Here is a 15,372-nt window from a genome sequence, read left to right as displayed (position 1 = left end):
CTGGAAGCTGCAGGTTGTATATTTTCAGCAGTGAAGTGTAAATGCAGCTTGTAAATAAATACACGCGTGGCAGCCGCTCAGCAAAACAAACCGCCAGGCTTCATTCAGCGGTGGAAACGCACGAGCTTCTGTCTGAAAGGACTTTGCTGCTGCAGGTTCGGACGCGAAGCTTCACATATTAAAGCATTGCTGCTGTCAGATGTAACTTGGATTCTATATTTTATAAATTCATATAAAATGTTATTAGTGGTGTTTAGATAAACGTTTGGATAAAATACAAAAGAGGCATAAACAGTGCTTGGTAAATAATTCAAAGTATCAACATTAGAGCAGCATTAATTTTCCAAGCGCTTCAGGAGCAGCGCGACTCTGTGGATCCCGGTTTGCGCGCGCTCCGCGGCCTCGGAGCCTCCTCTCTCCGTCTGCAGCCGCTGCACGAGCGCAGGAGACGTTTCCTGATGTGACAGAACCTCTGGAAACGAGCGTCCGTCACACCGAGGCCTGCGCTGACGAGCTTTTAATGAGCACAGACACAGTCCCCGGGGCCGCGGGCGATGAGTCAGGCCCATTACTGGCCAACGTAAACAGGGCGCTATTAGCGGCACCTTCCGCAGGGTTCACGCGAAGCTCGGATCAAACCTGCGCGAGACAAAGAAGCCTAATAATGATAAACCGTAGATTAGTGCTTCTAAACAAACGTCAGCTTGATGGATGCGGCGCTCAAGAGCCAGGAAGGAAATTTCACTCCTGGCTGCGATTCATTTTTCATTTTAAAGACAAGACAGGAGAAGGTGGTAGAGGTCAGTGGAGGCGACGTCAGCAACGCGCTTCGGGGACGGACGGAGCCGTGGCAGCTTCAGGCGTGGGCGCCACTGGCTGATTGTAGTGTTTAGCTCAGCACCGGGATCCACGCGTGTCCTTTAGGCCCAGGACGTCTGCACGTGTTCTGTTCTGTTCTGTTCGGCCTGCACCGCGATGATCCGCATGAAGCGGCGAGAACGTCTGCAGACGCACAGCTGCGCCACAGTGAGCTGCGGCACAAGGAACGGCCGCAAAGGCTGCAGCCCACGGAGCGAGAGGCGGAGAAGACGCCCAATGCGCAGCTTTAGAGGCCGCTTCCTCGGGTTGACGCCGTTTACGCGTCTCCAGCGCTGCAGTGACGCAGACTTGGTTGCGTGTTTTAGGGTTAGTGTGTAACCTGCGGTGCGTCCAAATCAGGAAGAAATCTCCAAACCATCAATCTCTCAACTCCACATCATGTAAAACTGCGCTGCACGTGTAACTTTGTCATTAATACACGAGACAAATTATTCAGAACTGACGCGTCCGATCTGAGCTCGGCCCGTTGTTCTGATGTGTCTGTTCAGCAGCTGAATCCTGCAGGAGTTTGGCACAACACGGATTTTAATTTCTAGGTTTAATTCCACTAAATGTTTTTTATTTATTTTTTAAAGCCTGAAAACATCAGTGAGTCACAATATTATGACATAAAATTTTGTTTACAACCCTGTAAAAGCTCGCCACACACTTTAAGTCTAATGCTTTGTGTTATTATCATTTGACTCCTCGGCCTAAATTACGATTTTGTGATTTGACTAAACTATTTAACGGTTTATGACGAGAGCTTGGTTTTGTGTGTGTGTTTGTGTGTTATTAATGACACTTTTAATTTTTGAAATGTCACACACATCCGCACTAGAATGAAGAACTGCTAAATTTAATCAAATAAAATTATTCTCTTTAAACAAAGTTCATTTAGGCTTCGAGGCCTAACACATTTATATCATAATTTTATTATCGCAGCCTCTGAGGACATTTGATGCCCAAATGCTCCTTATTGGTTTCATTACGCGTTTCGTTGTGCTTTAATCTTTTTGTGCTAAATGAGTTTCTCAGTTTTTTCAAGTTTTACGCAGCAGAATCAGTCACCGCCTCAGACGTGACAGGACTAAAAGGAACTTCTTTTTCAGAGATTCGGGGAATCTGCGACCACCTCAGAGTCAGAGCCGTTCATTCCCCTCACATGTTTGCGTAGCTGTGGGAGGGCTTTTCTGTCCCCGCTCTTGATCAGCTTCACTTTCTTGCTGCGCCAACAACGAACCCGATCGCGTCTCGCCTAATTGTTGTTGCGCGCTGCACCTGTGAGACGCTTCGGGCTCCGTGTGTGTTTTGTGGCCTCAGCGCGGTTCCAGGGGCCCAAACGGGCCCAGAGCCACATCTGGATCTCGTTGGGAGCGCTGTCCAGGACGATCACAGAGACGCGTCTGAACGTGCCGTAGGTGTCGACCTCCGCGGCCGCTCACTGGGACCTCCGGAGGCTGCGGCCTAAAGTCGAACGGCCTGAACGAACCAGGGGCGCTCAAGTCACGGCTGCGTCCCACTTCAAACGCAGTAAAGCCAGCAACGAGACGCTGCATCTGCCTCGCGATAATCCAATTATTAATACAGTTGCAACGAGACGTTTTAAACATAAAAAAGAAACAAATCCAAATATAAGCCGCTCCCGCACCGCACAATTAAAAGAAACCATTTTAAATCAGCTCCGTCATCAATTCACAGTAAACCCCGTGATTTCAGAGGACGGCTGCTACCTGCTAATGAACCGAGCAGCCTTCAGAGGCCCGGAACCCGGAACCCGTCCGGGACCGCGGGGCTCGGCGCCCGCTGAGGCCCGAGAGCGGGAGGAGCGGAGCGGACAGACGCACCCACACTTTCACCCAGTGCTCATACCTGCGTTTAATACCTGCGGTGTCGGTTTCATCCTTCAGGCTCGAGTCTCTGTCAAATGGTTTAGAAGGAAATATCAAAAACAAACAATCGTCAGCTACAATCACCGGCTTCGTTTTTCAGCTTTCCAGATCCTGGGAGCTTCAAAAAACGTGAAAAACATAAGACCGTGTACAAAATTGCAACTTTATTTTTCCAAACGTCCCGAAGTCTGTTTATTCCCGTTATACAATAAAAGATAAATTCGTTACTATTTTATTTAAATTCTTCCACAATTCTCTGAAAGAATAAATAACATCTGCACCAAAATCTAAACAAAGGGAAATGAACCCTAAAAACTCAGTTAATGATCAGCGTTTAAATATTTAAAGCCCCGTTTAATAATAAAAACAATTTCAAAATAAAACTAAATCAGTGTAATAGAAAAAAGGTCCAACACAAAGGCAGAGAACGGTTCAATGTAACCCCATAAAAAACAAGAGAAATAATTACTTGATTTAAAAAAGGAATAAAAATGAAAACAGCAAAGTTGGGTCCTGATTTGGTCTCATGCATTTGGGTTGTTCTTCATCAGCTCCACGTCTGAGTTCACCATCTCCTTCACCAGCTCCTGCAGGGACACACACCAAACAGCGTGAATGGACTGCGACCATAGCATTTATATGTAATGAAGATAATGAATAACGGAGAAGGCTTTAATAACTCCTTGTTTCCATTTACTTAGAATTAAAAGCTGAATATGAACAATTTAAGTTTTTCTGGATGTGATTCCATTATTTTCATTTAGTCTTAGTGGACAAACTGTTTGTTTCAGTGAGCATCAGAAAAGTGAAGCAGTGGGTTCGACCCGAGCGCCGGCTCAGTGTTCACCGGCTCTGGTGACAGAACATCAGTGTTTTTACTGCTCATTCCTCGTTTTCTATTGTTTATCAGCTTTTTTCTCAACAGCGCGGTTTCACAATCCCGCGCTTCAACGTTCGGTTGGTTCCTCTGGTCAAACAAACACGCAGGCATGAGGACAGTGCTTGTCTCATAGGACTGACTGTCCCTCACCACGGCCCAAACCCCGGTGAGCTCTGATTCTTTTATTTGTCACTCACTGCAGCGTTCTGGGATTTTATCTTTATTGTTGGTGAATTGTGGTTCGTTCCCATTGCATCTAAGTGTGTTGTAAGTAACCACGCACCTCAAAGGTCACCTTTGGCTTCCAACCCAGCGTCTGATAGGCTTTGGTGCTGTCACCCTGGAGGTAGTCCTGTTAGAAAGGAGAGAGGGAGACGGGGAAATGATGAGGGGAGCAAATATCTGTCACAACTGATCCAGGAGCAGGAGAATGTGATGGAGACGTCCTGAGTCCAAACGCTGTGAAAAACCTAACGTCTCCTTCAACAGGATGCAGGGGCTTGTTTGTGTGTGTGTGTGGGGGGGGGTCCAAGCCCCCCTCTCACTCATGCACACTATCTCCTCTCATGGGGAAACGCGGGGTCATGGAGTATGGCTGGCCATCAATCCTCTCTCTCGCTCCCCTCCACGGTCTGTCCAGACGGCCCGCCGCTGCCAGAGCATGATGAATTGTGGGACTCTGGTGGTGAAACCCCCCAGTCCAGACCCCCCACCACCCCTGCAACCCTCATACTCATTATTCCCCTGTTGTGATTTGCACCGAGTTCAAGACCCAGCGAGACCCTGCCTCAGACCACCAAGAGGCAGAGCAGGAAAAACAAGCCCGTCCCGTGTTCACGCAGCTTCTTTAGGTTTCTCCCACCTTTAACGCCGTGCGTGTGAGACGGGTTCTTTAATCCGGAGTCAGCGGCTTCACAAATGCACTTAGCTTTGAGAAAACTAACAGTTCATGTTATTCACAACCTGGTGGATCTGCTTTTAGACTCAACCTGAACTAAACCAGCTCTCCTGCTGATCTCACGTCTGGGTCCGGAGGCAGAGAGCGGTCCTGTTCTGCTACAGGAACAACACCGGCGCCGGTCCATGAGCTTGGCTCTGGCTCTGCATTCCAGCTCAGCCCAAAGGTGTTGAAGGGGCTTGAGGTTAGGCTGGAAGTGGAGATCTGCATTAGAGCGGAGCCGCCATATTTTGGATACATCAGAAAAGGTTCTTCCCCAAAGCAGACAGAACCCGACAGAACCCGACAGAACCTGACTTAGCCGTTGGGTTCAGCCCATGGAGCTGAAGAAAGCAGCAGGTGATGGTGTTATAGTCCAGCGTCGTACAGAGCTGGGACCACATCTCATGGAGGCTCTAATCACACACAGCGATGCGAGTGCGTCGCAGCTCGGCACCCGGTTCAGTTCTGGGTGAGCAGCCTCTTTATTTTTAGCCTGACGTGGTTTCACGGAGCCCAGCGGATGAAGCTCCGGCCCGTTTTCTGCTGCGTCTCTGACAGCAGACAAACAGCTCTTTCTCGTGAGCAGCGCTGCACATTACTCACGTCCACTTCTGGCTCTGAAGCCAGAACTGGAAACATTTTCAGACCAATTACCTCAAGCAATGAGACATCATTCATCGCGGGGCTGAGCGTAATTATTATAGAGCAACTTACTCCACAATTACATCAAATAATCCACTTGCTTCATACAGTGATTGTATTAATTATTCTTTGCAACTGGGGACATTTGTTAGCGGCTTGAAGATCATCCAGGGCACGAAAACGGACGCTGATCTGAGCAAGTGGGACATTTTCAGTTTGTGATGATCTGTTGATGGTCCTCCTGACTCAGACATGGAGCTGGACGCCCAAGAGAAAACAGGAAGAGGAAGAACGGTGGGGAAGTGGTCGGAGCAGAGCTCCTGCACGTTTCTGGAGCAAATTAGGTGAAATAAAGTCAGAGTGAAGCTACTGAGGCTCCATCAGAGCTGCTGCTGCTGCTGTTTGGAGGAAAAACCATCAGGTTTCGCATGTGACCAGGTTTAACCTCAGTATAAAATAATGTACAAACAAATCTCAGCAGACGTCCCCTGGTTCTTCGTCCACCATCGCTCGTCCTCACCAACAGCTCCGTGTCGCCATCGCTGCACCTGCACGCGGCCGTTCTGCCGCCGCCTCCCTGCAGCAGGAAGCTCATCCACAGCCGCCTTCCTCAGGCAGACCCAGTGCAGCTCGGTGGAATGAAGCTGCTTCCACGCCGCTAACAAGCGCGTTCCGCGGCCAAGTGAACTCAACCCAAACGGAGCATGTAGCGAATAATTCAACATGAACTACTAACAGATGGAGGCGCAATATCGGCCTCATATGGATGCGATTTGGAACCAAAGCCAACAGTCTGCTGCGTCCTGTTTAAAGCCGCCTTCTCCCCTCGGATGAAAGTATGAAGCAGTGAAAGTGAAAATGAGCCGTGTCCACGGATGAAACGACGACGTGTCGTTTGTGAACAGCAGCAGTTCGTCCAAGTGTGGATAAGAAGCTGGAGCAGAACACGAACGCAGCCTTTAAGAGCAGAGCAGATAAAACACAAAGCGGCTTTGTTTGTTCCAGGGCTGGAGGTGAGGATCAGCCAATAACATGTGCTAATATGCAGAACATCTTAACCTCCAGACCTGCTGTCCCACTTCATGGTCTGTCCCTCCCTCCCCCTCCTCCCCCCTCACACTCTCCACTCTGATACCGACCAGGAGCCATAAAAATAATCCTTCAAGACGTAGACGCAGGAGACAAATAGAGTGTGATCACGGTCCATAAAGCGCGGAGGCCGTTCGAGGCACTCAGACGAGGCATTTAACGCCAAGGAATTCTGGTATCGCTGAGGCCTTCCAATAAATCAGCCTGACCTCCAAGCACAGAGGGCCACATACAAGCACGTCGCAGCGTGTGAACCCATAAACACGGGCGCCTCCAAAATCAGACGTAAGCAAAGGTAGAAAAACTCATCACGGCCATAAGACGTATTATTTTCCTTCCTACTGGAAACCAAGATCAAACACTTTCTACAAGACAACTCCCTTCTCTCTCTCTCTCTCTCTCTCTCTGAGGGCTGCACGCTGGGAGGCTGTGATGTGGTTTGGGAAGTCCAGTAGCGTCTCTGGTATTTGTACAGTAGTGGACACGAGGCTGTGAATACAGCGACTTCAAAGAAAATCAGATAAATCCGCAGAGAACGCTGAGAGTCTGGAGCCCACGGCCTCCGTGTCCCCGGCAGACCCAGATGTTCTGACCTCTGAACTCGCCCGGGTTCGAATGGAAGAACTCAACCCCGGTCAAGGACTCGTTGGACCCAGCGTGACTAGTGCTGCAGACATGAAGGAGGGAGAAGTCCATTCTCCTCCTGAAGGACACGGTGCTGCGTTCAAACGCAGCCAGGTGGGAGCTCAAGTGTGTCCAGATGAGGAAGGAATTAAAGGACTTCATCAGAGACACGGTTAAACTCTGGTTAAACTCTCACAGACCTCCACAAGCGTCGCCTGGACCTTCATCTTCACCTCCTTAAAGCACAGAAGGCCTGAATCACTGTGAATCAGTGTGTGAACTCATCTTTATTTGAACCCAGCATTTTGGATATAGATTGGATACGTCCAGCGTGTGGCTCCTAATAATAAAGCTCATTAAACACAAAAATATTGCATGAATTAGCTCAGAACGTGTCCGAACAATTCTAAAAGCCTGTTTTTTGTTCGCTGCTCCTGAAGTTGGTTCCAATTGTTGCCCAGCGACTGACAACCACTGAAACAGTCCCTCAAATATTCACTGTTGCACTGAATGCAAGTGTTGCTCGCTACAAAAAGCATACCATTCTCTGGAAACACAATTCAGTGAACTTGTGTTTATTTCTCCCACAGGCCAATGAAGCATCAGTGATGTGAGTGTGAAGCAACTGTGCGCTGCTACGTGCCGCTCCCAGCCAGGGGTCAGAGGTCACGTCCAGCGTGAGCTCGGGTTTCCTGCTGCGCTCCCTGTGCAGCCGGGCCTGTACACAATGTGTGACGTGACCTCTAAAGGGTGGCCCTGTCACTGTGACGCCTGCACACAGCGGCTCACACCGGCCACAGCCTCAAACCTTAAGAGCAAAGATTCGCAAAACGATCCCATGACAAACCCCAAAAACCCACTGAAGGAAAATAACAGGAAACAATTAGAAGCGAAGCAGGAAAGTGTGAATCTCCACAGGAAAAAGGAAAAAGTTGCATCATAGCAGCAAGCGTCACCATCTCCATCAATGCTCATTAAAATTCCAGGGGAGCCGTGTGATAAATATTTACGTGGCTGAGGACACACTCCACACACACTCCACACACACTCCACACACACTCCACACACACTCCACACACACTCCACACACACTCCACACACACTCCACACACACTCCACACACACTCCAGCGGCTGGATTCAACTGCTGATAGCGTTAAGTGCCCGAAGCCTCTGGCGAAGCTTTGGAGAGGGATCAGCCGCCGCGAGTGCTTGTATACGTGAGGCGTTTAGTGTCAAGATAGCAGGAGGAGGGCGCCGATTTATGGCCGCTAATCCAGGCTAAATTTGTGTTACTGCGTGTGTGTCCACGTCCAAGGATAAGCTTTTAATGTGTGAAGTTTATGGAAATGACGAGGAAAATATCGCACGTTTGCACATCTGGATATAAACGCATCTGCAGACGCTCACACACAGAGAAACCACAGCAGAGCTGGACTCTTCACTACTGTTCCACAGCGCTGCTGCCCAGCCCCCCCGCCCCCGTCCTGTATTCTATTATTCCTGTGGACGGGAAACGGATCATAATTCCTGGAGTCAGCAGAAAGCTGCAGACTGGGAGAGCGAGAGATAGAGGGAGAGGGAGATAGAGGGAGCGAGGGGACGGAGAGCGAGGGCTCAGGTGACGGCTCACTTCCACCGAGGCAAATTAAAAGGGAGCAGCGAGAAGTGAAAGTGTGTTTAGTCTGTTTGCGGGTTGGGATAATCAGGTTTGTGTGTGAGCCCAGCGTTTCCATCAGCCGCTGGGTGTTTCATATTTCAGCAGACATCAAAGCGCAACGCAATTTCCCCACTTTAAACAATCTATAAACAACATTCTCTACAATCACACTACAAAAAGCGAGCGAAAGGGACAAACGAATGTGAGAAAGAGACTCGGACGAGGAGAGGACGATGTCATCGCTCTTATCTTAATGGTGGCGTAATCACAGCCTTCTGACAGCTCAACGCTCAGCGAGGATGCGCGAGGACACGAACCAAATTGCTCGAAGACAAATTAAAGCCTGAATTAAAACGTCCCCAAAGCCACAAGTGGAAGGGAGTCAAACCATGAAAGCTGCTACGACACCAGCGTCCACGTTTTCATGACACTGAAACACAAAATTACACACTCCACTTGAATGCAATCATATATTGTAACTATCCATCTGTCACTCAGCTCGAGGAGGTTCTAATCTCTTCTGGGACCAAACATGGCATGAACCAAGTAGAGGCTACTTTAAATCCTCCAGAACCAATTAATCCTCAAACAAACATGTTGAATGTCTGTAGTTTATATTCTACAAATAAAACAGAAGGAGACGGTCCAAACTTTGGAAAGACATTCAAAGTAAAAGTGAAGGCTCAGTTCCCACGTACAGTAAACCTGCAGGTTTGGTCCCAGCTGAACCAGGAAGTTCACCTGTTGTAGTAATAACTTCACTGTTCACACTTCCCACAAAGGTGAATTTGACTAATCACCGTCTGAGCTCCTCTAAGTTCTCGCAGGTCATTTGGGAGTAAAATTCTGGCTTCAGCAAATATAAATAGTAACTGGAACAACAATGTACTTTGAGGCATCGTTATCAAAAGGTCTGTGGCCATAAACCCTGCTCTGTATCACACGGACGATTGATCCAGTCGCCATTAGCTCCTAAAACCCACAGGAGCTGAGACGCAGACGCACGCGGCGTGGACGCGGTGCGTTGCTGAGTGGGACACAGTATACGTCCGTCAGCGGTATCGGTGCTAGGCGCTAAACGCTGGGCGCTAAACGCTAGATGCTAGGCGCTAAACGCTAGGCGCTAAAGGCTAGGCGCTAGATGCTAGGCGCTAAACGCTAGGCGCTAGATGGTAGATGCTAGGCGCTAAACGCTTCGTCTGCTGCTTCTCATTCCAAGCGCTGTCCTCTGATTCGCTCAGGGACGAGAAGGAATGCTGGGACTTTCTGTCCAACAGCGACGGTGCAGACCCAGATCATCAGTCTCTGACCCGCTGAACGCGTGTTCTGTCGGTCCTGAGTCGGGCTGGGTGGGTTCAGGATTCAGTTCCAAGCTTGTAAAAGATCCAGATCTGTTAAGTTCTCCATCGCATGATTACAGGAATGTGGCGTTCAGTCACCGCTGCTTATTAAACTATTCACCGTTGATCTGAAGAGGCCGAGCCAAGAAGTGAGCACTCGACCCAGAACCTAAGAGAGGTCACAGTGAAGCGGTCCCAGTACCCGTTCCAGAGGTTCCACTGAGACCCGGTGGAACCTGGGTTTGAATTCTGTAAAAGCGGGTCGCACCTTGTTTCAGGCAGTCATATAAAAGTGAGAACAGGTTTTCTCTGAAACGCATCTGTGGCTACGCTGGATAACACACACTTCTTTGTGAACTGGTTTTTAGGGGAAGTACTTGCAGTGATATTGCTACAGTCATAAATTCAGTGTCTCATTATTGAAGCGATTTAAAGCAAAACCATCTGGAAGAGACAACGTGATAAAAGGAAGACAGGCAGAGGAAAAGGGGGGCCTGAACGGGCATGTCCACTGGTCCTGGGTCAGTGGATTTGAAGCTCCCCTCCCCGGCGCTGTGGAGAAGGGCAGGCCGGTGCTGGGGGGGGTTGGATGACGTATGGGGAACGGCCGTCTATAGGCCACATCTCCTGCAGAACGCCGCTTCCTCTGAGCAGCATTCCTCGTCTTATCAGACCCATAATCTGACGCTCTCATCGTGCCCAAACAGGGAGAGCCAGAACTCGAGAGTGTGAGCGTGTAGGGGGGGGGATAGAGAGAGAGAGAGAGAGAGAGAGAGAGAGAGAGAGAGAGAGAGAGAGAGAGAGGGAGCGAGAGAGCGCGAGAGAGAGTGAGAGAGAGAGAGAGAGAGAGAGACAGCAAGCGAGTGAGAGAGGGAGAGAGAGCAAGAAAGAGAGAGCGAGAGGGAGGGAGAGAGAGAGACAGCGAGTGAGAGAGGGGGAGAGAGACAGAGAGAGAGAAAGACAGCAAGCGAGTGAGAGAGCGCGAGAGAGAAAGAGAGGGAGAGAGAGACAGCAAGTGAGAGAGGGACCGAGAGAGCGCGAGAGAGAGTGAGAGAGACAGCGAGTGAGAGAGGGGGAGAGAGAGAGAGAGAGACAGCAAGCGAGTGAGAGAGGGAGAGAGAGAGAGACAGCGAGTGAGAGAGAGACAGCGAGTGAGAGAGGGGGAGAGAGAGAGAGACAGCGAGTGAGAGAGGGGGAGAGAGACAGAGAGAGAGAGGGAGAGCGCTCTCTGCTCTCTCTCCTCTCTGTCCAGTGGCTGGTGATGGAGCGATAAGGCTGGAGGAAAAACAGCGAAGTGTCTGCCACTCAGAGCGAGTGATCGCTGTATCCTGCTGCAGAGTCTGCGTGGAAGGAGGGAGGCAGCAGTGGAACAAAACAAAAAACATCTCATCGAAGATTCACAGAAAATGAACTTAAAGGACGTGTCAGCTCGTGTTGCATCCACGCTTTGACCTGATTCCAGTGAGAAACAAACACCTGCAGATTCCATTAGCTGAACACGGACCCACGTTCCTCCATTCTTCTGTTTAGACTTTATCTGTGTGATCAGGTACAAAAGTGTCTTTGTACCTGATGAAGAGCTGTTGAAGCTTGATGTGCTATAAATCTTTCAAATGCAATAATCAGGAAGCCTTCAAGTAGGAGCCAACACATTATGAGTCTGCGCTAAAGATGAACGCTATTATGTTTGTGTGTTTGGCCTGTGGTGCATAGAGCGGATCCCTCCAATGAACCTGGACTTTTCAGATTTAAGAAACACACACAATCAATCGTGCATGAAGATTTAGCTCTTATCTTTATTTAGCCCCGCGTCTGGCGGCTAGCGCTAGCCCCGCGTCTGGCGGCTAGCGCTAGCTCAGCTCAGCAGTAAGTAGTTGATGACCTTGTGGGTCCGTCACCAATAGAAGGTGCAGGTGGTTGAGAACTAACCTGTCCTCATAACAACACACCTCATTCATTTTTCCTTCATGTTTAAAGCTCTCAGCAAAAACGGACTTAAGTAGAGACACTTTATGTTCCAGCCAAAATAAGAAGCATCTGATAAAACCCTCTCGGCTCATAGGTTGAATTTACTTAGAGCAGCAGGACAGAGAGCGGGAAGCAACCGCAACATACAGGAATGTGGAGGTTCCTGGGTTCAGGAGGGTTCCACTGTGTGTGTGTGTGTGTGTGTATGTGTGTGTGTGTGTGTGTGTGTGTGTGTGTGTGTGTCCGGGCGGCTGAAGAGGGCAGCACCAGAATTAATTACCCTATCAAGATAACAAGCCGGGGAACGACATTAGAGAGGTCACGCTACAATTAACCTCCTGGTTCAAACCAGACGCACACAGACCGAGGCTGAGCGCAGGAACCTCACCTCCAGCACCAGCTTCTGCTGACTCCACATCTCTGCATGCTTTTATTTTGGAGCATTTTCTGTGTTCTGGTGTTTTGGGGATCCTGACTCTACCTGTCGCCTTTCAGAGACTCTGGCAAAGACGCGTTGTTTACAGTGGGATATTGAGTGAGTCGGGGCCTCGAATGGAGTGGAGTCGGATGTGGTTCACACATTCCACCAGAGACTCAGATTACACTGCAGGAAACACCGGCCCTGCAAGACACACACACACACACACACACACACACACACACACACACACACACACACACACACACACACACACACACACACACACACACACACACACACACACACACACACACACACACACACACACACACACACACACACACACCTCCATCACTTACTCACTTTCCTACTTTCCTTTCCTTCCTTCCTGCTTTTCCTGTCATTCTCGGTCTTCGGTCTCAGCTTCTGTTTTCTCTTTCTGTCCCCATTCACAATAAACACAAGCAGCTTGTGACATTGAGCTGGTTCCCTTTAATAATATCACAGATAACTGATATAACATGTCAGCCTCTGTCAGGACAACGTTTAAAAAAGAATCAAAAATCTCCCAACCACATGGTGGTTCACACACGTGTTCCTGTTTATTATGTGACGCTTTATTGTGTTTATTGTGTTTGACGGATTCTTAGAGTTCACAGCAGTGAAGACTGATGCTGGACACAGAAGCTTTGGAAGCGTTTGATTTTCCCTTTTTTCTCGTTGCTCCTCAATCATTTACAGAAATGTGATGGTGGAGGAGGAGCCAAGGTTCTAGTCCAACTCAGGCCGAGGGTCTGAGACCTCCACATCCTCCACGCAGACGCTTACGAGACATTTGCTGGGATGTGTGGTGGAGCTTCAGAGCAGAGGATTGTGGGTAATGGAGCCCAGCTGGGACTGGGGCACAGACTGAGGCCTTCCCGCCCTCGCTGTCAACGAGCGTCTGGCAGCTTCCTCCTGTCGGGCCCTGAGCCGAGTCGGGCCGTCTGATAGCACAGGAATCCCGGCCCTCGGTCCCCGGTGCTGCCTTGCTTTCTGCAGGCCAGACCACGGCCCGCAAAGTCCTGTAAGGTGCTAAGGATGCACCTATGCATCAAGCCTGTGACGCATGGTCCCAGGTCTCAGATACGAGCGTCACAGAGAAGTCCGGCCCGACGCTGGAGGAGCCGCAGCGTCGCCTCCATCACGTGTCGCTGCCTCCGGTTGAGCAGCGCGCCTCGCGTTCATGCACCTCCGCATCCAGTGGGACTCCACACTGCTGCCGTGTCTGTGTTTCTCTCTGGGAGCAGTACCGGGTCAGTATGTGGGTTGGACTGCTGAGGGGCCCAGGGTGGTTCCGCTCTGACGGTAGGAGGAAACTCCTTCAGGAAATACCAGACTGCCAGACACACAATCCACAATCTTTCTACTTCTCCTGCACAAACTGCGCGTGGAGAGGCCGGCCTTCAGCTGGTCCTAAGGCGAGTGGACTAACGCCATCAGAACCCAGCTGCTTGGTCTGGTCCAATAGTCCCAGGTACATACAAACCCTTGGTGTTGCACAACCCCAGGTTTGGCTGGCACCCAGGACTTTTATGGCATCCATTACAGCAAACTTTAACGACTCAGCTCAATTAACCAATAAATCACTGTGGAGTCACGCTCGTGCTGCTGAGAGTCCAAACCCAGCGCTCGGCCCGCTAAAAAGGGAGACGAGTCAGAAGCAGACGGTCAGAGCACAGCCTCAGTCCCAGCCAGGAGCCGGCCTCACCCCGAGGTCTCCTCAGAGGCTCAAGACAAAACATGGCATCAGGAGGAAAGCAGAAGGTTTGTGTTAGTGCAAACGATAAGATGGGATTGAGATTGTCCAGAGAACGAAGCTCAGCTCCCTTCGCTCTATTCAAATCCTCGCAGGTTAGTGGTGACGCAAGCGAACGGGCTATTTTGCATGTTCTGCAATCGCTGATGTCACCGATGCTCTGCAGATAAGCGCCTCTCGTTTCCTTCAAATGCTTGGAGCTAAAACAACAAACGTTAAGAGAACACATCAAGTACATGTAGTGTGTAAGTGAGGAAACAGGTGGCAGTGATGTCAGGGAACCCATCCACTGCACGGACGGTCCGTGAACGCTCCTCAGACAGCGAGGCTGCTGCTTCAGGGCCCGTGGCTCCTCTCATTCTGTCCATGTTAGGCTCTTAAACGTGGTCAACTCTGTCTGCGACTGTGATTTACCTTCTGCAGATAATGAAGTGATTCTGAGCAAAAGCCTTTTTATAGCACATAACAGCTCATGCTGTGCATGCAACAGTAGTGGATGCTGAGTTTAGAAAAAGATTAGAGGTTTTAATATGTACTGAAGAATAATTATGTCCCATTACAGTAGGAAAGAGTAGATTTGCTCCCTAATGGAGCTAGAGGCACCATACACACACGTCCTAAGGAAGGTGAGGATCTGCTCAGAGGCTAATTTGAACCCTTAGTTTAACATTTCTCTCTCCTTTCTCAGGGCCCCGGCTCATATTCAGGGCTAACATGGTTTCAGCGATTTTCTTGTCACGTCTGTGTTTCCACAGACACAGGAAGTTCTAATAGCAGCGTGGCCGCTACCTTCCCTTTCCCCAGATATCAGGATCACATTACCAGCGGGGGTCAGGGGTCGATCCCATTCCTCAGTCTTCTGTCCTTTTCCCACAGGTCACAGCTGCCTGTCACCTGAATTCACATCAGTTGACGCGTGGCGAGGGCGAGCAGCCACAGGAAACGCTGCGTCTCCTCCTTCCTCTCGCTCAGTGGAGTGTCTGCTCTCAGAAAGGGTCCAGACAAAGGATGGACACGGTCAGAACCGAGCCGGCGCTGCTGGCTGCTGTGTCTGTGTCTCGGCTGCACCACAGCTGAAGCCTGTATTTAGTCCCACAGGAGGGAACGCCGCGCTCCTGATGATATTGTTGAGAAATACAACATTACTAGTTATTTCTGGCATTCAGGTTTCCAGTAAAGCCCTTTTTTCCTGCCTCCTGTGTAACATGAGCCGTGTACCGGTCATAATATCCAGAGCCTTCACAGGTTGTATTTGGCTTCT

At 49.8% G+C, this 15,372-nt stretch overlaps 1 protein-coding gene across 2 annotated transcripts in view; it reads right to left on the bottom strand.

Moving 5' to 3' along the window:
- Nucleotides 1–2,892: 2,892 nt before the first annotated feature.
- Nucleotides 2,893–15,372, bottom strand: part of gmds (GDP-mannose 4,6-dehydratase) — a 92,060-nt gene continuing 79,580 nt past the window's right edge. For both annotated transcript variants that reach the window (XM_029146281.3, XM_029146280.3), the window contains 2 exons: nucleotides 3,914–3,982; nucleotides 2,893–3,337 (listed from right to left, as the gene is read on the bottom strand). In XM_029146281.3, coding sequence (XP_029002114.1) covers nucleotides 3,275–3,337; nucleotides 3,914–3,982 — 132 coding nt within the window. In that variant the 3' untranslated portion in view covers nucleotides 2,893–3,274. The remainder of the gene's footprint in view (nucleotides 3,338–3,913; nucleotides 3,983–15,372) is intronic.

This window comes from Betta splendens, chromosome 4 (genome assembly GCF_900634795.4).
Source record: "Betta splendens chromosome 4, fBetSpl5.4, whole genome shotgun sequence".
NCBI lineage: Eukaryota > Metazoa > Chordata > Actinopteri > Anabantiformes > Osphronemidae > Betta > Betta splendens.
The sequence above is the reverse complement of the archived record's forward strand: the minus strand, read 5'-3'. Positions and strand labels throughout refer to the sequence as shown.